General features: G+C 40.4%; 1 protein-coding gene across 6 annotated transcripts in view; it reads left to right on the top strand.

The window, feature by feature from the left end:
* Syt14 (synaptotagmin 14) overlaps nucleotides 1–23376 on the top strand; it is a 145889-nt gene extending 122513 nt beyond the window's left edge. For 3 of the 6 annotated variants that reach the window (XM_031339450.1, XM_031339418.1, XM_031339423.1), the window contains 3 exons: nucleotides 12430–12619; nucleotides 15689–15745; nucleotides 16975–23376. In XM_031339450.1, the coding sequence (XP_031195310.1) occupies nucleotides 12430–12619; nucleotides 15689–15745; nucleotides 16975–17288 (561 nt within the window). In that variant the 3' untranslated portion in view covers nucleotides 17289–23376. Of the gene's footprint in view, nucleotides 1–12429; nucleotides 12620–15688; nucleotides 15746–16959 lie in introns of all 6 variants that reach the window. The other 3 variants (XM_031339457.1, XM_031339442.1, XM_031339432.1) reach the window with 2 other exon arrangements.
* The last annotated feature ends 1241 nt before the right edge of the window (nucleotides 23377–24617 follow it).

Here is a 24617-nt window from a genome sequence, read left to right as displayed (position 1 = left end):
TCAATGTAGCAGTCATTGGCTGTCCTTGAACTTGCTTTGTAGACCAGCCTGGTGTCCAACTCACAGACAGCCTGCCTCTACCTCCCAAGTGCTGGGATTAATGGCATGCACCATCACCACCTAGTGTGTTTGGATTTTGTTTTGTTTTGTTTTTGTTTGTTTGTTTTTTTCGAGACAGGGTTTCTCTGTGTAGCCTTGGCTGTCCTGGAACTCACTCTGTAGACCAGGCTGGCCTCGAACTCAGAAATCTGCCTGCCTCTGCCTCCCAAGTGCTGGGATTAAAGACATGCGCCATCATAGCCCGGCAGTGTGTTTGATTTTTTAAAAAATGATTCCTAGAGGAAAATGTCCCACCTCTATTTGGTCAATTGTGTGAGACTGAAAGAGGATGCCCAAGATAGAGAGCTAATGCATGGAAAATACTATTTTTAACATTTTGAAACACCCAAGATATGAGTGGTCTAATGTGGGGCTCTCAAGATCCAGGTGCTGCTAGTTCAGTGGAAGAACTGAGAATTGATCGCTGTAGAGTGTGGCCTAAGGATGGTTGAGCTTTCCAGCAGGTGTCAGCATTACTTTAAACAGCAACTTTAGGCTTCTGTGGAAGCGCATGGTTAGACTATTCCTTTGTTCTCACCATCCTGGGGTTTGCTTTTACTATCTTGAAATATACTATATTCTATCTAGAGCTGCATTCAGTATTTTACCATCTACATTTTTTATTATGATCATCTATAGGATTACTTACCTATAATACTAAGAAGCAAAAAGTCTTCCTTCACAGAAGACACTTAAGTATTTTAAGGAGACTGGGTCAACAGGGGGCAGCATGATCTTAGAATATTTAAATTTTGGTCATTTGTCCATTCAGAAACAAGATATATAGATCCTGCGGTAGGGGCATTTTGAAGTATAGAATCCCTTTGTGTGAAATGAGATATGATTTATAACACAACTATATATAAAACAGATAAAGTGATATTTACTAAAACAAATACTACTTTATAGTACTTATATTAAACACTGAAAATAACGGGCTTGCTTTAAACAAAACAAAAAAAAATTTAAGAAAAATCTTTCAGAAAGTGTGATGGCTGCCTTCCATATCCAATGAGGATACTGAATCTTAGTCTGTGGCCCCATGCCTGGGAGCCTGCCATTGCACAACTGTGGTTAGCGCACCTTAGTGTTACCGCACCACTCATATTAAGTTCTGTCCTGATATTAAGTCCTGTTTTCACAGTGCATCTTAGGGGAAATCCTGATTTGCATTGGTGGATTGCAAATGATAACTTCAACTCATATTCTGCCATCTCCGAATATTTTTGAATTAGGTAAATGGCAGGAAAATGTTTGTTCCATAGTAGAGAGGATAGCATGTTGAATCTGTGCTACAAATAAATGTTTTGCTGCTTTATAATATGTGGGCAAGAAGTGTAATGGCAAAAGGCAGTAGTAGGTGCAGCTGTTCTACACCTCTCAGGTAAACTGAAGTGTGAAGATGATAATTGCTCACTAACATCCCAGTGTGCAGCAGGAAAGCTCAGAAACCTGCCTCCCACATTTACTCACCTGACACATTGCAGCTTCTCTCATCCACTCATGTCCCATTTTGTATGTATCTTCTATTTTAAATAGCTAATGTCATATTTTAAAAATAAAATTCAGTAGAGTCCAGAAAGTACAGTTATGGAAAATATCATCATCTAACACATAAATAATGTTTCTAATAATAAAAAATGCTTATAACACAGATTCAGGTAATTTCATTTAAAACATTCGTTCATAGAAACATTTCGTGCATTTAAAACACACTGACTTGGAGGCCAACAGCACACACTGCTTTTGCAAGGAACCCAAATTTAGCTCCCAGGTAGCTCACAACCACGTATAGTTTCAGTTTAAGGTACCTACATTCGCATAGACAGACAGACAGACACATAAATATATGTAAATCTTTCAAAAATCATTTTGAAAAGAACACACCAACCTGTATAAGAATAATCAGTTGTACACCACTATGTAAGTCCAGTGGCCAGTTTGAATAATCTCACCCTCCATTGTGTCCAGAGACCACTTCTGGAGGACAGAACTGTACAAACTAACAGCTCAGCCAGTATTGTAAGTCTAAGAAAGGAAGCTTTTCATTTTTCAGGAATATGATGGACAGGAAGTCAAGTCCAGGACCCTAGCCTTATAGTAAGACCATGTTTTGACACTCAGTACTTCCCAGAACACTCAGCCAGTGACCAAGTAGAACCCCCAGTCAGTGGATAAAGTGCTGCTCTGCAAACATGTGAACTTGAGTTCAGATCCCCAGCACTCCAACAGTGATATGGTAAGTAGAGATAGGAGATAGCCTGGTATACATAGCAGTGAACAAGAGACTTCTTCCTCTTCATCTTACTCCTCCTCCTCTTCTTCCTCCTCTTGCTCTTCTTCCTCCTCCTCTTTCTCCTCTTCTTCCTTCTACCTCCTTCTCCTCCTTTTGGTTTTTCAAGACAGAAATTCTCTGTGTAACAGAGCCCTGGCTGTCCTGGACTCTCTGTAGACCAGGCTTGTCTCAAACTCAAGACATCCACTTGCCTCTGCCTCCCAAATGCTGGGATTGAAGGCTTATGCCACCACACCCAGCCTTCTTTGCTTTTGTATCTACTTTTCTCTCATAAATTATGTCAACTGGAGTTTCTCTTCTCTCCTATCCCCCTAGTCCCTTCCTACCATCTCCCCTCTTACCTAGATCTACTCCTTCCCTTCAGAAAAGGGCAGGCCTCCCATGGATATCAACTAAACATGGCATATCAAGTTGCAATGAGACTAGACACATCCCCTCATCTTAAGGCTGGATGAAGCAAGCCAGTAGGAGGACAAGGGTCACAATAGCAGGCCCAAGAGTCAGAGACAGCCCCCACTCCAGCTGTTAGGAGTCATGCAAGAGTACCAAGCTACACAACCATAACATATAAGCAAAAGAGAGAATTCAGACCCATGCAGGCTCCCTGATTGTCAGTTCAGTCCTTTGAGCCCTTGCTTAGTTGATTCTGTGGGTTTTCTTGTGGTGTCCTTGACTCTTCTTGTTCCTCCAATCCTTCCTCTCACTTTTCAACAGGATTCCCTGAGCTTTGCCTACTGCTCTGCTGTGGGTCTCTGCCTCTCCCAGCGATTGCTGGATGAAGCCTTTCTGATGACAATTGTACTAGGATCCAGTCTAAGTGATAAAACAGTGTTATTAGGAATTTCTTGTCCTGTTTGGTTCTATCCTAGGTCTCTGGGTTATCTAGACTCTGGCTCCTGGCCATCTAGGCAGGGTCAGGCATGGACTTCCTTTTATAGCATGGGGAGATACCCTGTCTTAAAGTGAATGATCAGAACACGTGCCGGGGGTTGAAGTCTAACCTCCACATACATTCTGCAGTTTTTGCACAGGGATACACACACACACAAGAGAAGAGTACAATTTAAGGCTTAAGGAATTTGTAAGGTAGAATGAAAATGCTGAGTATATTTTCCAAGGAGAACTCCAGAATGAGAAACAAGATGTGGAAATGGACAGATCATCGGATGCAGAAAACATGGTCCCTCGTGGGAATATTTAAATTGTTACATACCCAGGAAAACCATAGTGGAAGAATACCATTCCAGAGACAGAAGGGAAGTAACACTGACTGAGCACAGGAAATATATAAGGAAACTGCAGATACTCTCACAGGCTTCTCAACAGCTCCAGGGAAGGTAGAGGCTATGCAGAGGTACAGTGATTAGGAGCTTCCGCTCTCGTACCATCTAAATCATCATTCATGGAGAGGAAACTCCAGATATTTCCAGACAACCAGGAGACCTTTTACTAATAGGCCATTGCTCAAATAATACCTAGAGCTTACATTTGTAAGGAATATACTGAGTTTAAAAGAAGGTATGAAATAGAGGCAGTGGTGAGTCAAGAGACATATACTATATGTTAAATGTATAGAAGGTCTATAGAAGCAGAGGTAGGTTAAGCAGTAAAGCACAAAGAAGGACACAGATGATTTCAGCAACAGAATAAATTCAACTTAATGTATATTTGTCCAACCTTTGACCAATAATATTAAAATATATGCTTTCAGTACACACAGAACATGCATAAAAGCCAACCATGCACTACACCACAAGGGAATTCTCCACAAATATGAACTACTGTCATAAAAACTTCATTCTTTGACCACATTCTAGTGAAATTAGAAAACGGTTCAACAAATACCTCTAAAGTGCACAGCATATTTGCCAGATGTTCTAGGTTGTTGGTACACATTAATGAGAAAGGTTTTATTCTGCATGTATTGTAGCTCTTGGGAAGGAAGAGGCCATGTAACAATACTGCAGTGGGTTGTGGTGTGCAAGCATTGGAATGCACTGGGGGAAGGAAGCAATAGGAAAGTCATGTGGGACAAGGTTCTGTTTAAATGGAAGGTCAAGATAAGACCTGGGGTAGGCAGAGAGGTTATCATTTACAACTTGGTGAGGAGTACGCCATACAGTAGGAGCAGTCCACCTGGGTGTAGGACTCATTTGTGCTGAATTCTTTATCATGAAGCTAAAACAATTGCAGAGTAGAGGAGATGAGGTAAACAGCCACTCCCTACCCAGATCTATGTTTCCTGACACACAAATTATAAGCAGTTTTTAGTTAACCCTGACTTAGAGAATAAGACACAGAAGAAGTTCGGAATATTTACAATAAAACATAAAAGCATTGTTCATCTTGTACAGTATACTTCTAACAATATCATACCTTAACTTTACTTATATGAAGATAAGAAAAGCCCAGTGTGTGGTGCACACGTGTAATCTCAGCACTTGTAAGGTGGAACGAGTACATGAGGATAGCGAATGCTGAGCTTACAGTGTATGTCACCATTTGAGATAGGGTCTAGGCAAGGATTGCCCTCACTCTGTCAACTCGGAGACCTTGAACTTGACATCCTTCTGCTTTAGCCTCCTGAGAAGCTGGGATGACAGTCCTGAGCCACCAGGATCTGTTTCATCTTTTCTTCTTGCTTGGCTGTGGTAAGGCTAATAACACACACTGAGCCCAGCAAGGAGCCTGACAGAGGCCATGGTAACTGGGGCATCACCCTCCTCAGAGTATGGGTAATGGTCCCCACAAAAAGTGAGAGGGAACCAGGGGCACATGACTCAATTGAACAGGCTTTAGTGCTCAAGCATCTATATCTTTCTCTTATGTCCAAAGTACCCAGATTTCATTTGAGGTAACAACCTGAAACTGCATTGGTCCAGTTTTTGTTAGTATAATACAACTCCCAAGACATTAGTACAGAAAAGGGGTGTGTTCAGCTCATAGTTTTGGAGTCTGAAAAACGTCATCCACATGGGTCAGGCTCTGTGAGGGCCCCTCCTTGGTCCCCTCATCATGGTCCAAGTGTGTGTGTTTTGGGGGGCAGAGGGTGTCTTTTTCTTCTCCATACAAAGCCACTAGGACTCAGTCTTGAGAGTTTCACCCAAATGACCTGCAGTAACCACCTCTAAACAAGACAGTCAGGTTATACCATTAATTTATGACATTGGAGTTTAAACTCCTGCAAAGTTGTGAGTGGAGACCGTGTTCAACCCATAACACAGACTTTCTTCCAAACTTTTCCTGGCTCTGACTATCCAGCTACACAGGTCTTGAGCTCCCTGGAAGTCGTTCAATTTCTCACAACTCACAGAACTTCCAGATACCATCTGGCAAACAATACGGAAAGCCTGAAAATCAAACCAAGCGTCAGGGACAAGCCTGAGGAAAAGTGGGGAAGCTGGGTCCTCTGATGCAGTTTAAAGCCTGGACCAGTGACTGCCTGAAGCTCCTCTGTACACACTTGTTCTTGCCCAAGCCAGTATGTTCCCTTGCCAGCTGAGTTTCTTCAGTCTAAGCATTCAGTCACTTAAAACCTGAATTACACCACCACCACACAGTTTTAGGCACACTGGCTTCCAGCCCCACTCAGGCTTAGACTATCTGCAGCTGCCCTCCTTCTCGCTGCACTGTAGCTCCTTTGGGTGTTTCTGAGTCCCTAGCAGATTCAGCCTGGCTGCTCACTATCTCTCCTGAAGCCACCTCTGTTTGTCACAGGCCATACCCTTGTCTCACTTGGCAGTGCCCTCTGTGCTCCCATCACCCATTTTCTATGTAATGAAAAAATTTTTCATATATAAATAAAATTAGAATCTGAATGCTGTCTTCCAGCCACAGTGAGGATATATTCAACAGATTATTCAAATTTACAGTAATTATTATACAGTTCAGTTTCAAGTTTAAAATTTTGAATGTAGTTACAAGTAAGCTGAAATCAACTTAGAGTCAGTGGGAAGCCTGGTGTGCTTACTCTGTAGGAACTTCTTCATCAAATGGCAATTCTAGGTGTTAACTTAAACCTATAGCCTATACATTAATGGGCATTGATTCTGAATAAAATTAGTACTGTATAGAATTCACTCATCTGTCTGAAATTTTGAGATTTTTTTCTCTCCTCACAGAACTGATAATAATCCTTCACCCTCTGGCAAAAAGACTTGATGATGAAGAAGAGAAAACATTAAAAGGAAGTCTAATACAAGATGGGGGATGTTTGACTTTTGGGAGCCTGTGGTGCCACTCATTTACACCAGCTTAATTGTGGTTCAAATTTACCTGACTCTGGGTTAATCACTTGAAGTTACTGGCACCTAGGCAAGCCCTGTTCTAAATTTGTGACAGGGTCTGCAGAGACTGCCAAAGGCAAAGTGAAGGAGGAGCAGCAGCGTGCAGTCTGCCCTTGTCCCTCCACCCTCAGTGCTGCTCTCCACCTACGCGGAGGCCGTGCATTCGCCACCTTCTTAAAGGCAGAATGTACAGTGAACCCTTAGAGCACAGCCTTATCTAGGATCTAAGTGATCCCTGTTACGCTAAGGCTGACTTGGTTAGAGGGTGATCTTCGAGGATCTCAACACTCCCTGTTGGGCTCAGCAGTATGGATTCTCACAGCAATAACATGGCCAGAGAGGTGTTTGTCCCCCTCAAGCATTCCTGCTGATAGTGTGTGGCTGGGCTGACAGGCAGCTGTAGGTTCACATTTTGTTCTAACAGATGCTGCTGGTATAGCAGCCTAGTATAACAAATTCAGCAAGTGTGTTCAAGCATGTTTTTGACACCATTTTCAGAAGTGATGATATCGCCTTATTGAAATTAAGATTGTATTTTCTTTTCCAACTGTCAAGAAAACACACCAAATTATATGGGGCTTTACCTATGATTTAGGAATATAAAATATATATTCCCTTTGGCTCCTACTCTGTGATTTAGAGGTATATTTGAAAAATGATATTTTATCTTCCTGAAGGCTAGATCAGTTAGTTAGTTGAAATATATGCTCATTCTTTTTTATTGCTTACATAGCCAAGAGTAGATTTAAATGTGAAGATTTATCTAAAACACTAAAAAATGTAAAGTTAAAAAATGTAACTGTGTATATATATATATATATATATACATCTGTATGTGAATGTGCCATAGTGCATGTCTGTGTATGCATGTATGCAACTGTGTGTGAATATGTCACAGTGCATGTCTCTGTGTGCATATGTACATCTCTGTATGGATGTGCCACAGTGCATGTCTATGTATATGCATGAATATAGCTGTGTGTGGATATGATGCCACAGTGTGTGTTTTATGATCATTGAACAGCTGTCATAAGTCATTTTCTCCTGCCACCTTTTAGGGTCCATGAATTAAACTCAGGTCACCAAGTTTCCACCCAGGAGCCACTACCTGCTGACACTAAAAATCCTTTAAATATGTTGTTATAAGAGGTAGCCTTTCTCTTTCCCTCCTCCCTCCACCCCTTCCTCTTTAACTCTCTTCCTTTCTGTCTTTTTTTATCATGTCATCCATTCTTTCCCTTTTCTGTTCCTGTTCTAACTCAGGGGATTCCTTTGGGAATCTTCAAATGACATTCTGAATGTTTATTCTACCATTGTGTGTGTTTGTCTTTTCCTTTAATCAAGTAATCCTTTCTTACACCTTTTTTCCTATGAAACCTCAGTCCACTTTGAAAGGGTAAAAAGCAGAAATGATACCACCCGTTATCACCAGTATATACAGGTAAAACAAAAACAAAGCCATTGCCCTGGGGTCATCCATCACACCCCGCTAGAATTAACCGTACTCTACATGTATATGAATCACTTGCCCGTCTTCACCGTATTACCACCCACCATAATTCCGAAGCACTAGAGTTAGTTTGCTAGCTGTCCTCCGGATTGTTTGCTTTGGGTTTGTTTTTAGTGTATACAGTTTATATGAGCAGGTGACCTTCTGGGTCAACATTTCAGAGTCACGCTTGTAATGTTATAACGATTTTTACTGCTGTGAGGTTCACCATCGTATGAGCTTACTAAAAAGCCACAGTCTGTACTCCATTTTGGTCTGGGTTGAGGAGTGCCTCCCTAGCATTATTCTTTCTTGTCTCTTGGTGGCACTGCATACATCTCCAGTGGGTATATATGTAGGCGTGGGATTGCAAAACTGTGGGGACATGTTTCTCTGACATTTTAAAAAGTAGTATCTGCTTACACTCCCACCAGAGGAAGACGATGGTTCCCCTTCTCTGTGTCCACACCATACTAGATATTCTTTTAACCCCCATGTTTATTACCTCCAGGTTTGAACTAACGATGCTAGAAAATGCAAAGAAACCTTGGAGATTTTTATTGGAATTACATTTAATCTATTAGATGTCAGGGGGACAATGTTGCCGAGCAGCCCTCTAACCCGTTCAGTGAGCTTCTCTGGTAGGCACTTTCCATTTTCTTGGCAATGCTCATGTTTCCTTTAGATGCCTTGCAGGCTAGCATGCCACATTATGTTCATTCTGGATATTTTATGTTTTAGGCTGTAGCTAATGCTTATGCTTGTTTTCTTTAATTTGATACAAGATCTCACCGTGTAGCCTTGGATGGTGCAGAACTCACTGTGTAGACCAAGCTAGGCTGAAACCTCAAGTCCCCCTGCCTCAGTCTTCTCTGCAGTACGGGTGCAAACATGAGCTGCCATGCCCATGTCCGTAAAGGCTCCTTCTTATAAATTTTGTTTTCAGGTGTGTTGCTGGTATATTTGCAATTTTTTTTTTCAAATTTCACCTTTTGTGCAACTGCAGTTCTTCTGTGAATTGGTTCAGATTTCGTTTGTGCGTTTGTATACTAGACAGGCTTACCCACTCATCTTACATTATGATGGCTTTAATTTACTTTGTTGTTGTTTATTAAGGCTAGGACCTGCACTGGCTTTGATTTCTAACATAGTGAGTGGCGACAGAAATTAGAAATGGTTAACAGTTTCAAAGAGGAAACAAGCTATGAAAATTTTTGAAACCAGGTCTTAGGTATGCCAGGATGGCCTGGAGCTCACCGTATAACCAAGAGTGGCTTTGACGTTTTCTCATCTTTCTACCTCCACCACCTGAGTGCTGAGATTACAAGTATATGCCACCACACCTAGCTTATGTGGTGCTGAAGACTGAATCTAGTACCTTGTGTGTGCTCTAGCTACATTCCTCCCCCGCCCACACACACACACCCTGTGCAGATCTATTTGTAAAGTGTGGTATGTTGTGCGTTGATGGATTTGGTTTGCTAAGTTTCTTTAAGAACTGTAAATCTAGATTGATGAATGAGTGAGTCCTGTGATTTGTGCCCTTTTTATGTCTTTCCTAAGCTTTAATTCGAAGGGTTTGTCCTAACACAGGTGGAGTTAAGGACTGTTTCCTCTTTCCTGTCTGGAAGTGTTTTCGGAAGAGGATTATCACCAGTTACAATTCACAAGGGAAAATGTCCCAGCTAAAATGTCTTGTTTTGTGTTTTTATTTTTTTAAAAACATTTTGCGAGTTCAATCTTAAGTAAGATGGCTGGGATGTTCTATTTCTTCTAGTGTCTCTTCCGTTAGCTGTCATTCTCTAAGAGCGTGACCATTTCATTCAAATTTCAGATTTGTCGGGAGTTGTTTGTGCCGTCCTCTTAATGTATTCATGATCTGTAGACTACACAGTGCACTCGCTCTCTTATTGGAATTTCCAAAAAATTTATCCATTTTTCTTAGTCTTTTTTTAATTAATTTATCTTTTACACTCCATATTCCATTCCCCACCCCTTCCAGATCCACCCTCAGACTACTCCACATCCCATACTTCCTCCTCACCCCCTGTCTCTACATGGATGCTCCCAGCCCCCACCCCACCTGACCTCTAAACAACCTGGGGTCTCCAGTCTCTTGAGGGTTAGGTGCATCATCTCTGAATGAACACAGACCCGGAAGTCCTCTACTGTATGTTTGTTGGGGGCCTCATATCACTTGGTGTATGCTGTCTGTTTGGTGGTCCAGTGTTTGAGAAAGCAATCACAAATGGGGAGGGAGGGAGGGAGGGACCTGGAAGGGAAAGTGGACATGGGCGGGGTGGGCAGTGGTGGGGAGAGGGGAACCTGGTCTGGTATTGGGTGAGGGAAAAAGACTGAAGCCCTGAGGGCTAGCAGAAAGAACGGAAACAGGCAACCTCAGGAAATAGGAGGTTGGGGGGACCCTCAAGAATGCACCAGGGACCTGGGAAGTGAGAGACTCTCAGGACTCAAAGGGAGGGACCTTAGATGAAATACCTGACAGTAGGGAGAGGGAACTTATAGAACCCACCTCCAGCAGGAAGACAGGGCATCAAGTGAGGGATAGGGTTGCCATCCCACAGTCACATCTCTGATCCATAATTGTTCCTGTCTGAAAGAATTATAGGGAGGGAAATGGAGAGGAGCCTGAGGAAAAGAAGGTCCAGCAATAGGCCCAAAGTGGGATCCAGCTTAAGAGGAGATCCCAAGGCCTGACACTATTACTGAGCCTATGGAGTGCTCACAAAAAGGGACCTATCATGGCTGCCTTCTGAAAGACCCAACAAGCAACTGAAAGAGTCAGATGCAGATATTTGCACCCAACCAGTGGACAAAAGCAGCTGACAACCCTAATTCAATCCTGTTGTTGAATTAGGGAAGGCTGAAAGAAGCTGAGGAGAAGGGTGATCCTGTAGGAGGACCAGCAGTCTTTGCAATTTTAATTTATTATCTTACTCTCATTACTATTTAGTTTCTCAAGAATCATTTAGAACATATTCAAATATATTATAGGTCTTGTATTTCTATTTGATCAAAAAACACACTATGGAATTTCCCTCATCTGAACTTTGCTGTTACTCTGAGAAAGGCCTCTGCTCTATTGCTGAGTGGCTGTGCTGTGCCCTCAGATTGATCTCACCTCTGTGATGTGTGAGTCTCTCACATCCTCTCCTGCTCATCCACCCAGTCTGTGAAGGAAATGTGCTGCTGTGCCACTGGCAATTGTCTGTTTCTCATTAAAGTTATGGGGTCTTTGCTTTCTGTGTTTTTAGCTCACATTATAAGGTGCACATGAATCTGGGATTTTTCAGTTTCCTAGAAGCTGAATATGCCGTCATTGTTGAGTGTAGTTCTTCACCTCCTGTGATAGCCTTGTCTCCAAGGAAACGGACACACAGCTACAACAGTTTTCTTTTTGGTTATTGTATGCCTAGAAAAGTCTACAATTTGCTTGCTTTTCTGCCTCTCTGTTTTAGATTTTGCCATAAAATGGCAGATAGTTTTGTTTATTTATCTACATGTGCCATCCATGTTTCACATCCATGTTTTGAGATTGATAACTCTTATAAAACAGTCTTAGCTTCAGAAAATACCTCATTACCATGTGTAAGTTGAAGAAATTGCTTGAGCTGTTTGGATGGTTCTGTGGGTAAAGATACTTGCTGCCAATGCTGACATCTGAGTTCAGTCCCTGGGACCCACATGTTGAAGGGAGAAAACAGTCCTGCTGGTTGTCCTTTAACTTTCACATACACACTGGCCACATGGATTTGTGTGTGCACATTCACACATGTGCAATAGATAGATAGATAGATAGATAGATAGATAGATAGATAGATAGATAGATAGATAGATGGATATTAATAAATAGAGTTTAAAAACTCTATTTGTTTGTCTACAAATATACAGGAATATGGAATTTCTCCATCTATTACTTGACTGAAATGTCTCCAGACTATTTGTAATTGAGTGTTTGAGAGTGTGTTGTGCACCTCCATCCTCTTTCGTGACATAACTTCAATACACACAGCATTGCCATTTTACTGCTTTTGTTTGTTGTAGTACTTGGTGGTGATGTTTGAGAAAGAACCTCTGTAGCTCTGGCTGGCCTGCAGCTTATTGTGTAAACTAGAGAGGTCCACCTGTCTCTGCCACCTGAGTGCTGGTGACAAAGGTGTGCTCCACCACACCCAACAAACAATACACTTTATAATCTGTGTTTTGTAAAGTATTATAACAATTTCATATTTGCTCTACAGGGCTGTGACTCTCAGGTGAGCTTGTCTGAAGCATCCTGTGGTGACAGTACATCCTCCTGTCAGTCTCTTGAACATGGCTCTGTTCCAGAAATCCTCATTGGGCTCCTTTACAATGCCACCACTGGAAGACTATCAGCAGAAGTGATCAAAGGCAGCCACTTCAAAAACCTGGCAGCAAACAGACCACCCAGTGAGTGAAAAAGAGTTATTTTTATCTTAATGTTTTCTGCACGTAGGGGACTCACATCATTTTAGTCTTAACCAACCACAATGAAACACTGAATCATCAGCCAATCTGTTTCATGTTTTCTATTTCCAGTCATTTGGGAAGAGGAAAATGTGAAATCCAAAATATTAATTGTATGGTGACAGGAATTTTAATTTTTCATAGTGTCTGCAGAATAAATTATCCCTATCATAGCCATTATCTTTTAATGCCAGAAGAAGTTATGGGGTTTTAAAAAGTAACTACTATTCACAATATTAACAGAAAAGTATATAGCTTTTGTTAGCTAAAGATTAATGTTTTGTTTTCTGTCTGTGTGCAATACTCTCAACTAATGTAACTACTTCTGTATTTCTCTTCTTTTATCCTTAACACCTCATGAAGAAAGTATTTACTCACATTTTGTTCTCCTTTGACATTATAGGGGCTACCAATGTAATTGAGTGATACAGCATGTACTTAGCATGTACAGTCCCTGAGTTTTATCACCAGCTCCATAAAAATGAAAAACTTATTACCCTACACAAAACAAACAAATGAAAAACATCACTCCACTAGCTAGCAAGCCCTTTCCCTCCCTTCCCAGTACACACAAAATCAGCACAGTGTTTGCCCTAGATGACCTGGGGGGGGGGGTGAAGCCTTTCTGTCTCCCTCCTCTCTACCATCTCTGTGTAGTGATGATGAGAGTAAGTTTGGGGAGTATAGTGAAATTGTCCCTACCCCACTCCAGAACTGTTGATGGCTGTGAGCCAGACCTAAATGGGGAACAGAACAACTTCTCTGTACTTCTGTAAATTAAATGTGTCCATGCCCTGGACTAAAGCTTTGAAAGGAATTGTAAATAATTGATAGCTTAAATTTGTTTACAGATTTCCCAGAGACTTTATTAATACACTCCTACTCAGAGTGCCAAGCTTAAGGGAACTTTTTCTGTTCTTTATGTTAACTTTGCTTTTAAATGCCATAAAATTCATCATCAACGCAGATGAAACATCATAAAAAGATACTACAAAGTTTGTAGCAAGAAATGTTGGGAAACTTACTTTATACATCATACAGTGTGCCTATCCCTAAATTGAGAAGTCTGAAAGCCAGGGCTGGAGAGATAGCTCAGCAGTTAAGAACACTAGTTGTTCTTCCCGAGAATTCAGGTTCAATTCCCAGGATCCCAAACTGTGGGTCACAACCATCTAGAACTTTAGTTCCAGGGAATCCAATGTTTTTTAATGGCCTCTGCAGGCACCAGATATACAGTACGTGTAGACAAAACACCCATATACATAAAATAATGAGATTGTTAAAAAAAGAAAAATCTAAAGAGAAAAAAAGATCCAGCTGGGCAGTGGTGGCACACGCCCTTAATCCCAGCATTTGGGAGGCAGAGACAGGTGGATTTCTGAGTTCAAGGTCAGGCTGGTCTACAGAGTGAGTCCCAGGACAGCCAGGGCTATACAGGAAACCCTGTCTCAACCCTCCCCCCAAAAAATCCCCATAGACAAATGGACTGACCCCACAAGTCTGTTTCCTAATAGGTTGAGTTAAGATCTTACAGGGTAATTGTGAGAATAAGACCTGGCAAAGTACATAAAAGTAGAATTAGTACCATTCAGTTTCTCATTTCAAAGAGAAAACTTAGTGTGTGAAAGAACATTCTGAGAATAAACAGGCTGGAGAGTCGGACTTGATTGTGTTCATCCAAACACTGAGAATCTCTCCATGGAGGGCTGGAGAGAACCTAAGTAAGATTTGTAGGTGAAGACAGATGAGCCCCTTAGGCCATGACAACTACAGGTGTGTGCACCTGACCACAAGTCACAGATGCAAAGACAGTGTCACTGCAGCAGGAGGCAGAGCAGAGCTTGGAGCCACACTGCAGCAGGAGTGAGAACAGAGCTTGGGGCCATATTGCAACGGGAGAGAGAACAGAGGTTGGGGCCACACTGCTGCAGGAGAGAGAGCAGAGCTGAGGGGTCACCTTGGGGCACCAGCTGAAGACAGAAGAGAGTTTGGGATCACACTGGGCACCAGCTGGAGACAGAGCAGAGATTGGGGTCACAGTGGGAGTACTGTCTGACTTTAGCTGGCAGCTCAATAATTTTTGACAAATACTTAATTGGACACATATCAAAAAGTAGCAGAGTGAAATGATGCAATGATATACAAGAGAGAACAAGGAGTTAGAATGAAAATGGAGCAAAGGGCAAGATTATATGGTGAACATGTGAGGACCGATGGGCACTTACAGCATGGAGTCCATCCTTTTGGGCAAAGGATGACAGCAGTTGCCATTAGTTTAGAATTATATCTTCAACTTGATTAGTGGTGTTACCTAGGAAGTCACTAGTACATAAATAAAGCCAACTTTTAAAATAATGATATAAAGGTAAAGCACTTATAAATGACATGTATGACATTTGCAAAGTAAAATTTAAGTCAATTGTACCATCATGTCCTAAATTGAAGATTATAGCCCTTTATTGATACTTAGGATCTAAGCTGTGAACTGTTGTAAACCATATAACCTCAAATTCCCCCCAAGAAACAGGAGCAATATTCAAAAGCAAGTATTCTGATAGTTGTATTTCATTTACATAACTGAATTCTTGATTATATTGGAAGTAATCAGAATATTTCAAACACTAAATATTGCATGGATAAAATTAAAATGTAGCACAATAATAGTGATCCTATAATGATTGTATTTGATCTTTTATAGCCTGATATTTTGCATGATTCTATATGTTCAATGTGCTTTAGATGAAAAAGATATCATTATAAATATATCCCCTTCTTTAAATGGTGTAATTTTTGTTTAAGATTACACAGTTATGGTAATTTTTTTTTCATTCCATGAAATTTACAAAACAGCCCTTTGTTCAACCCTCTACCTGGATTAAAATGCTAAAGTTTTATGTTTTTCCACTCAAGTGCACAGTGTTTCCTCTTTAATTCTGACCTTTGACCCTCTCTCACCCAGCAATTGACATCTGGTCATTATTTCTTTTACTGCTTTCCACCCCCTGTTGTCAGATGGACTGTTCTGTTGTCTAAAACACTTGATAGGTGGACAGGTTTATATAATCCGAGGTGAGTTCCTGTAGAGGCTAATTGGATGTTGTCTTTTCATGCAAAAACAAAATGCCCTAAAACTTGCCAGCAGTGAGACTGTCCACCATGTTGGTTTCCAAAACAATGCACATTTTTATCTGTGGTATTTTAAATTAAACTAACTTAGACTTTATCTCTGATTATGGATGATGGTATTCAGAATATCAACAAATGAGCAAAACTTCTTAAAATAATTTTTTTATTTCTTCGTATCTTGATTTATCACAGAAATACATATTTCATGAGACCATTGCAATTATCTTTGAAATTAATTGAAATTTTGATATGAAGTACACATGATGGATCAACATGCTGAGATCATTTGCATGAATCTAACAGACTTGAAAAGTCTATTAAAGTGAGGATATATGTCCCATATAAAAAAAGCCTTGAAGTGTTACATTTCACTTTGTACACTTAACATCATATCAGTGTTTTTGTAATTGATAAAAATAATTAAAATATCATTCCTAAAATTTTACATTAAATTATGCCTGAAAGAAACCCAATAATATTTAACTTACCCTCCCTAAACGCACATTAAATGTACTCTTGCATGAAACCAGAAGAAAGTTTTACTTGGTTTGCTAAATGTTGACCCCTTTAGGCATTTGGCTTCATTGGGACCCTTTAATGTTTCAATATATATTTAAAAACCACATCCATGCAGAGATTCTTCTGACATTTCATCTTAAGCTGTTTCAATGTCACCTTTGCATTCTTGTCTCCCTCCTTTCCTCCTCACCATCTGCCTTCATTTCTGTTTGTTTGTTTATTCCTACTTTCTGAGAACACAGTGGAATGCTGTAGTGTTGTGGCTAATTGAGCTTGCTAAGTGTCTATTAATGCTATGATGTCCTGCTTAGTGGAGTGACTAGGGTGGTGATGGGCAGGGGAGGTTGTGGGAGGACAGTGAGGGGTGGGAGGGGAAGGAAGGATTATGAGGTATACCTTTAAATTCCATTCCTAGAAAAATAGTGAGGCTAAGCTATTACTACTACCCAAGTATTTTCAGCCTACTTAGCATTCTCTGTACTTGTTAGGTGTTTAGTGAGCATTTACATCAAAATTGAGTTAGTTGAGTTTCCATCAAACATGGTATACACCATATCCTTATAAAGTGTAACTACCTGATTTTGGCATTATCATAAGAAAACTGTCAGTTTGTTTCAAATGATATTTGTGGTGTGTTGGTTTTCTTCCTTCAGATACATATGTTAAGTTAACACTGCTGAATTCCATGGGCCAAGAGATGTCCAAATGCAAGACATCCACCCGCAGAGGGCAACCAAATCCGGTGTACAAGGAAACTTTTGTTTTTCAAGTGGCCTTGTTTCAGCTTTCTGATGTGACTCTGATACTGTCTGTGTATAACAAGCGCAGCATGAAAAGGAAGGAGATGATAGGCTGGATTTCCTTAGGTCTGAACAGCTCTGGGGAGGAGGAGCTCAGACACTGGACTGCAATGAAGGAATCGAAGGGACAGCAAGTGTGCAGGTGGCACGCACTGCTGGAGTCCTGAGGAAGACTGAAGAAGGCTGTAAGCCCAGCACTGCCTCAGAGGAGCCATTCCCTGGAGAGTCCTCGTCAACACCCTACCACAACGCTTCACATCAATGAGAGACCATCCAGTGCTGAGCTGAGGGGAAGGACGCTTTGTCTCTGGTAGAGACAGCTCACATGAGAAACCAAGAAATGTGTGTCCTTAATGTTCAGCAGCCCACCAGAAATTGAATTGCATACTTTTTATTTGAACTTGATTTTCTTAGTGAAAGAACTAGGAATTCTGTGGAGATTGTGGCTTTGAACCAGAGTTTCCATTGCAGCATTACATATCATCACCCACACGCTGTCCATAAGGCATTCCGATGGCCAGTCCTTGGGTGGATCTCAGTGAGCACAGTCCTGTCTCAAGGTGAAGGTTCATTTCAGATATGTTCTCTCTGTGCCTCAGCCTTTCTCTATAGTACAACCCAAGTGCAAAATTCCCTGAAGGATAGTTTAAGGTTGGTTTGTTTGACATTTATTTCTTTACCTCCTTTTTTTTTTTTTCCTGACCCAAAGAGACCATGCCCTTATGGTCCCTTGCAAACCTTTATGACTGTACTGCAGAACTTCATAACTTTATGTTCAAGCCCTTTATGTACCATGTGTTCCAGCATAGAGAATGGTAGGGCACAGCTGTCATTTGGAATTGCTTTCAATGGTCAGTCTTTACAACTGTGTGATGTGGCAGACACAGTAGATGGCTGTTGAAATTGGAAGACAACTCTAGTTAAAAGGAATTTTGACTATCTGTTCAGAGTATATAGTCTCCAACAGGAGTAAAACAGGAGCTCCTGGAATCCTTCCTCACTCACTCCCGTGTCTTTGTAGTTCTCATTTCTATTCCAACATAAAGTCATTCTGAGATCCCTTGTGCTCTAGTGACTTGTGCTGTGTTCTTTGATGGATTCAGCATGATGTCACCCTGTGCCTTCCATGCAAGTTGACCTTGCTTACACAGCTGGGAAGCTGTAGTCGTGGGTTTGGCCTTCAGCACTTGGAGGTGTGAAGCTCCTTGGCAGTCCCATGGCCTTGCCCTGCTCTGCAGGAAGTGAGGCCATGCACTGTGCTGGCCTCCATTCTGCAAGCATTTCCTTGTCGTGTTTTCATATTTAGAACCTACAGGTCAACTGGAAATAGTGTAAGCTATTTTCTTTTTAATTTTTCTTTTTAACAAAATTTTACACATATACTTTATTAGAGTCCGTTTTGTATACATGAAAATATTTTCCTTTTGCTCTTTCTCATTTCTAGTTAAACTAGACAAAAGCATACTATTTACCAATTAGTGAAAAGCTGTAACACGGTTCCAATCCCAGCTGAGCACTTTGGACTGTTACTGTGAACTAGAATTCATCAGTACCAAACTAGCAAAGTCATGCACTGACTTACTAAAATGTGGCAGTACTGAAAGGCCTTAAAAAAAACCCAAAAGACCGTGAACTTTTACATTTTTAGCTTAAAAGAAAGCAACTTTATACTCTCAAACGCAGCATTTTAAGGAAAAGAAAATGCAAGTAAGATGCACAGAGTTAGTTTTAAAATTGAAGTTTCAGAGCCCAGCATAGTGGCTCATTCCTATAAACCTAGCACTTGGGAGACTGAGGTAGGAGGACTGCTGTTATCTTGAGGCTAGCCTGGGCTACATAGTTCCAGGAATTCCTGGGCTACAGAGTGAGAGCTGTACCACCAAAATATTATGTTACAAAGTTACATTTAAAAAAAAAAAGCATCCTTCTATCCTTCCATTAGTAAACTTCTCAGAATTGCTTTGTTATAAAGTGAGTTGGGTTATAAATTAAAACATGAGCAAGAATCAAAATAGGGGTTGTTTGTTTGTTTGTTTGTTTGTTTTAGTGTTATTGAAGAGTGAGGCAAAATGTGATCAGGATACACTGATAATTGGGTACAGGCATTTGATGCTCCAATGAGCCTTCGCTGGCTTTGAAACAACTGCCTGCATGGCTAACAACTGCTGTCTTCCTAATAAAGTCTCTGGTCTATTTTATAACAAAGCTCAATTGGACATTATGAGACCAACCTGGTGCTTTCATTGTGTTGAGAGGAATGTCTGTTATTTGTTAAACCTCCTTCCTGGAGAGTGGGCCCAGAACTGTGTATCCCAAAGATGCTCAGGGGTGTCTGGTATGGTGTAAGCATCACTTCATGTATGGCCTGGAAATTTATTTCAGTCTTCTTTAACATTAGGAACAGCCCTCCCTCTATCCCACTTGCCAAGTCCTCAATGATTATAAATTATATATGTGCACATAACTACACACGTAGCATGCTGTGCACATGTAAGGGTGAGGGTGTCCTGCCTTTCCACATAACTGAATAGAAAGGCATTTCTGCAGACCAGGGACTGCTGTTTTTCTTCTCTGTGTAACTTCCAAATACAATACTAGGTTTGTAGCCAAATGCTGCCATTCTGCTGCATATAAAACAATTATACACCATTTTCTCTCCTGTAATTTAATACAACTACTTCTCCAAATTATCTGGACCACAGATGTTGACTCGAGAACTTGAAAATGACAGTCTACACTCGTATTATTCTGCTAAAGTCAAATGAAATGTCCAGATTCAACAACTGACTGGTAGATGGGTATTCAAGAGCCTAGCTTCTTAACGTCCCTGCTATGGCTGTTGATTACTGTTCAGAAGTGCAGTATTGTCCAAACTTTCGGAAGCTTCTGCAGTCTTGGTGCCTAAATACTAGCCACCTTTTATTTGAAATACAATTGCATATTATCTCCCTGCACATTGATGGGTTTTTAGTAGCGTTGTGCACACTGACAAAAGTAGTTCATTAGGCCATGTTTTAAGAAACAGAAAATACTTAAGCTGCCTGGATGCCTATGCTGTTGTGAAGTTGGCCCTGGCAGGAGGTCTGATCTGATCTGTGCAAAACCCAGCTCTGTCTGCTAAATCACTGCTGCTTCCACAAACTGGGAGCATAGCCAGGGCCTGGGAATGGGACTGCATCAGTAGGCAGGCAGAGACAGAGTCTATGATGTTCTTGGCAACAAGGAACACAAATGATATCACAGCTTTACGAGGGAACTAAGAAATAGTTAAGCTGAGAAGTGGTGTAAGCCCAATGGTCACCAACTTTTTTTAAAAATCCTTGTTCAGATATTAATAGAAATAACACAAAGTTCATTTGCATAAAGCTACAGTTTGCCATAGACTGAAGAATTCCATAGAAAAATTCACCTTGCTAGTTGTTCTTCACTGATTCTTTTTCTTACTTTCTTTATAATCCAAGATTCTTCCTCTTCATCTGTCAATTGAACATGACCATCAGTATCATTGTTACCAGCCAGTGATACTAAGACAAGATGAGGCACACAGTAAAGCACCTTAAAACCACAGGCTGTGCCCTCCACAGCAACAGCACTGATGATGGTTATAGCTATAACTTGGTAAAAAACTAACACAAGAATGTATTGTCTTATTTGACTCACAAAATATTAAGAGGCAAATAACATCATCAGTGTTTTATTCATGAGGAAGTTGCTGTGTGGAGAAGCTGAACTGACCCCCAAAGCTGTCCATCTTAAGTAAACCCAGTAGAACTGGGATTGCTACAAACCCACTCATGCACATCGTATCTTAACCCAGTTTATTATGGGTGAAGGAGCAGTATCATATTGGGCAAGTTCTGCCTTCTCAGGACACAAACCATACTTTGATATCATAATTTGTGAGTGATTTTTTTATTTAAGGACTTGGGATCTATTTGTTGTGTCTATGCTGTACTTATATTCTGAAGATATATTAACTCATTTGTTCTTCTTGACGAAGGTATTTCCATTGCCTGTATACACCTTTCTATGCTGTGAAATGATGGAATGTCTGCTAACTTGTACTTGTGTCAGGGGTCAGAGGAGAGAATGTTGCCTTCCTGTGCACACTTAACTCAAGTTTGTTTATTTTGTTTCTTTTGTTAAAGTTTGCTAATATTAGACAAGATTCCCACCTAACCTCTTCCCCTTCGTTGTTATTGATTACTATGTCCTGGAGTCTTTATGAGCCCTTTAGCTAATAGGAGACACACAGCAAATGGTGATGAGTAAAGAAAGTCTCTATGGTAGAATCAACACTACCATTGTGAAAGTCTTCTGTGAACCTTGTCTACTGAGGAGGTTTCCTTTTCTCCTAATATATATGTATGAGGACCCCAGCTGTGTGCCATGTGCTGTTATAGAGACTACAGGTTGGATGGACAGCTTTCCCTCATCTTGTGTTTTAATGTTTAGAGGCCGCATCGGGTGATGTCTTTTACTGTAAGATAAGAGGTGTAGAGAGAGGTGTGTGCAGGGCAATGGGGTTGAGTAGGAAAGTACATGGTGAGTTCTATTAGAAGATGAGAAAAAATACTAGTTTGACTCCCATCAAACTCCCCCTTATTAAACACAGACAGTAGCTCCCAAGTTGTAATGTACCTAAGAATTTTGTCCAGGTTCTGGCCAGAGATTCTGTTTCATTTGGTGTAGAAGAAAGCCTGAGAGTCTAGATCTGGTTGAGTTCCCCAGGAAATCCTAGCTGGGCAGCACTGGGATATAATACTTTTGTTTCTTATCTGCAGTTGTTGGCAGCAGTTTCTGTGCCCATAGATTAAGTCTTGATGTGGTGGTGGTAAGGTTTGTAGTCTCTGGGTAACTGTGAGGAAGCAAGTTTCTTGGGAATGAAGGATCACGTTCCCTCCTTCTTATCTCTCTCAAGTTGCTTTTATACACAAACAGTTGCAAAACTATAAAACTGAAGTTAATATCATAAAGTTAGAGGAAGGCCTTTTTAAAGGTGAGGATGACATTTTGGCAGCTGTGCTGGATAAATACGGATGATATTAGTACGTCCTGTAATGCACCAACATTTGTTTGCCAGGGAGAAACGAAGACAGCTTTCACAAGTGTTCTGATACTGTACTCAAGTGTTGTGAGCGATTATTTCAAGCACAGCTAGAAATGTATGGTGATACTTCCAAATAATTTGAGGTTTACCAAGAGAAAAACTGTAGTAGTAACATATTTTAGAAATTAATTTATTATGTTTATGCATACTTTTACTACAGTAACTTTGGCAAAAGCAACTCTGAGGAACTTTAGAGCTGATATGAAGGGGACAGCTTTGCCTGAGCTGGCAGTGACAGCCATGTCCCAGCAACTTGGCTAGACTTGTACTTGAATTTCGAAATAAGCAAGTGTATCGTTACTGTTTCTCAGTGCTGGAGCTATGAACTGTTAGAGTCTGATTAAGTGTTGTGACCTAGTCTTTTTCTAAAACCCAAGAGGTTCATCACTACTCTGGGGCATTGCTTCTCAAAAATAATGTACTTTTTATAGAAAAACTCAGTCAGTGGATCTTTTTACTTGGTATCCCTTCTCTTCCTCCCCTACCCCTCTTCTCTTCCTTTCTTTGAGTTTTTGAGGCAAGAAGCTTCCTTAATAGTCTAGTTTCTACGGAGCTTTCTTACTTATTTTTCTAATAATAGGTATAGCTGAATGATGACGTTTAACTGCTCTGTGAGCAGAACTGTCTCAACCAACCTGAAGAAATGTGCTGCCTATTGGTGTTTCCTTTGATCTCAACTGTGTCTGACCTGTTTGCTAGTGACTTTTACCCATGAGTGGACTTTGCTCATGTGCATAGTATGTCCATGTACATAGTATGTCCATGTGGTCATCAGCAGTGCTGTGTTGTTATCACATATTTATATGCACTTGGTCAAAACAGAAGCTGACGAGTGTGTGAGCCATCATTTTGTAGAGTGAAATGGCTGAACCCCCTTTGTGTCATTGGAGTCGCGCTGCGCATCCGTTGCCTTTAAACTATCATACCTTCTTTTGTACTCTACACCGACTATCGCGGTGCCTTTTTCCTTTTGTATAATTGTATTACATAAAAAAATTGCTGACCTGTGTGTAAAAATGTTAAAACTACACCAGTCCAAGGAGATTTTAATGGCAGTCCAATTTTCCAGAGAATAAATTTTTGTGTGCATTAAAGGTTACGTTTCTTCACATTTATGTAAAATAAAAATTGTTTCCATTTTAGCACTCATGTGGAGTGGATAAACAACCAGCATGTTTGATGATGATTCATAAAACTTAGCCCTAATTCTCACTGGCAAAAAAGTGTTGCTATGACTATTATACACAATGGGCCAATGTCACTTACATATAAAAATAATCAAGTGGGTCTCTTTGTTCCCAGGATCAGATCTGAAAAGAGTCGCTTGTGCTGTCAAAATATCTGGATCATGTTTTCTTCACCGCAAGTGAGGTCTGACCTCGAAAGAAAAAATAGATTCCAGGCAAACATTTTTTAATGACTCCTTGAAAGGTTCATATAAATCAAGAGTGGAATAAGTTGCTTTAACAGGCTGAGCCCTTAGCTAGAATGTGGCATGGATCTGGTTACCCACTTTCTCTTTTCTTGAGTGAGTCTGCCCTTATTCCCCTTGGATCCCAATTTAACAAGACCTTTTTCTAAAGACAATAGTATAAAGTCTATTGTCTACCAAAGATCTTGAATTTAGGTTCTTTCATGTTGCATTACCTTGTCTGTTTGTTTCCAGCAGGATAACAACCAATTTAACAAATACATAAGCATTTGGTGCTTTAGTCTGACAGAAGTTCAACAAGCTACTTCTTCACCTTTTGTCTGAACTTTGAAACTTGAGTTCCGTCAACTAAGGAGTCTTTGTTTTCTCTTTGCTTTTTTTTCCTTTGACTTTTGACAACAGTGGAGCTCCAGCACTTACTCATCTAGTTTCTGATCTTTCTTTCTTTTGGTTTGTTTGTTTGTTTTAATTAGGAGTTGTTGCTACTAAACACAACGAAGATACATTTTTGCTCAAAATAAATGTATCCATAATGTGATCTCCAGCCACAGCAAAGTAATTTGTATCACTTCCTGGTATCCACCAGTTAATTCTCCCACTCCAAGGATTTGCTTACTTATCTGTGTTCAAAGAAAAAAAAAGGTTTCTAAACAATGCTCAATTAGGGATGATTTGTTATTTATTTGGTCCTTGGTAAAAATTTGCATGAGTCATGACTTCCTGTTTTCAGAAAATTACAATAGATGAAAGGTGAAATTCCAGCAGCAAATTGGCACTTCTGGAGTTTTGCTAGAAAGTTGGTAAGTTATCATTTTCTACTATTAAAAGATTCATTTATCATCATAACATGTTATTCTGAGGGTTACATTTTAGTTGCAAGTTGCTTGTAACTCCTTTGATCTTAAGCATGCCAAACAATATTTTAAGTCAACTCTACATTCCCAAAATTATCCA

This window comes from Mastomys coucha, unplaced genomic scaffold (genome assembly GCF_008632895.1).
Source record: "Mastomys coucha isolate ucsf_1 unplaced genomic scaffold, UCSF_Mcou_1 pScaffold1, whole genome shotgun sequence".
In the NCBI taxonomy this organism is placed as follows: domain Eukaryota; kingdom Metazoa; phylum Chordata; class Mammalia; order Rodentia; family Muridae; genus Mastomys; species Mastomys coucha.
The sequence above is the reverse complement of the archived record's forward strand: the minus strand, read 5'-3'. Positions and strand labels throughout refer to the sequence as shown.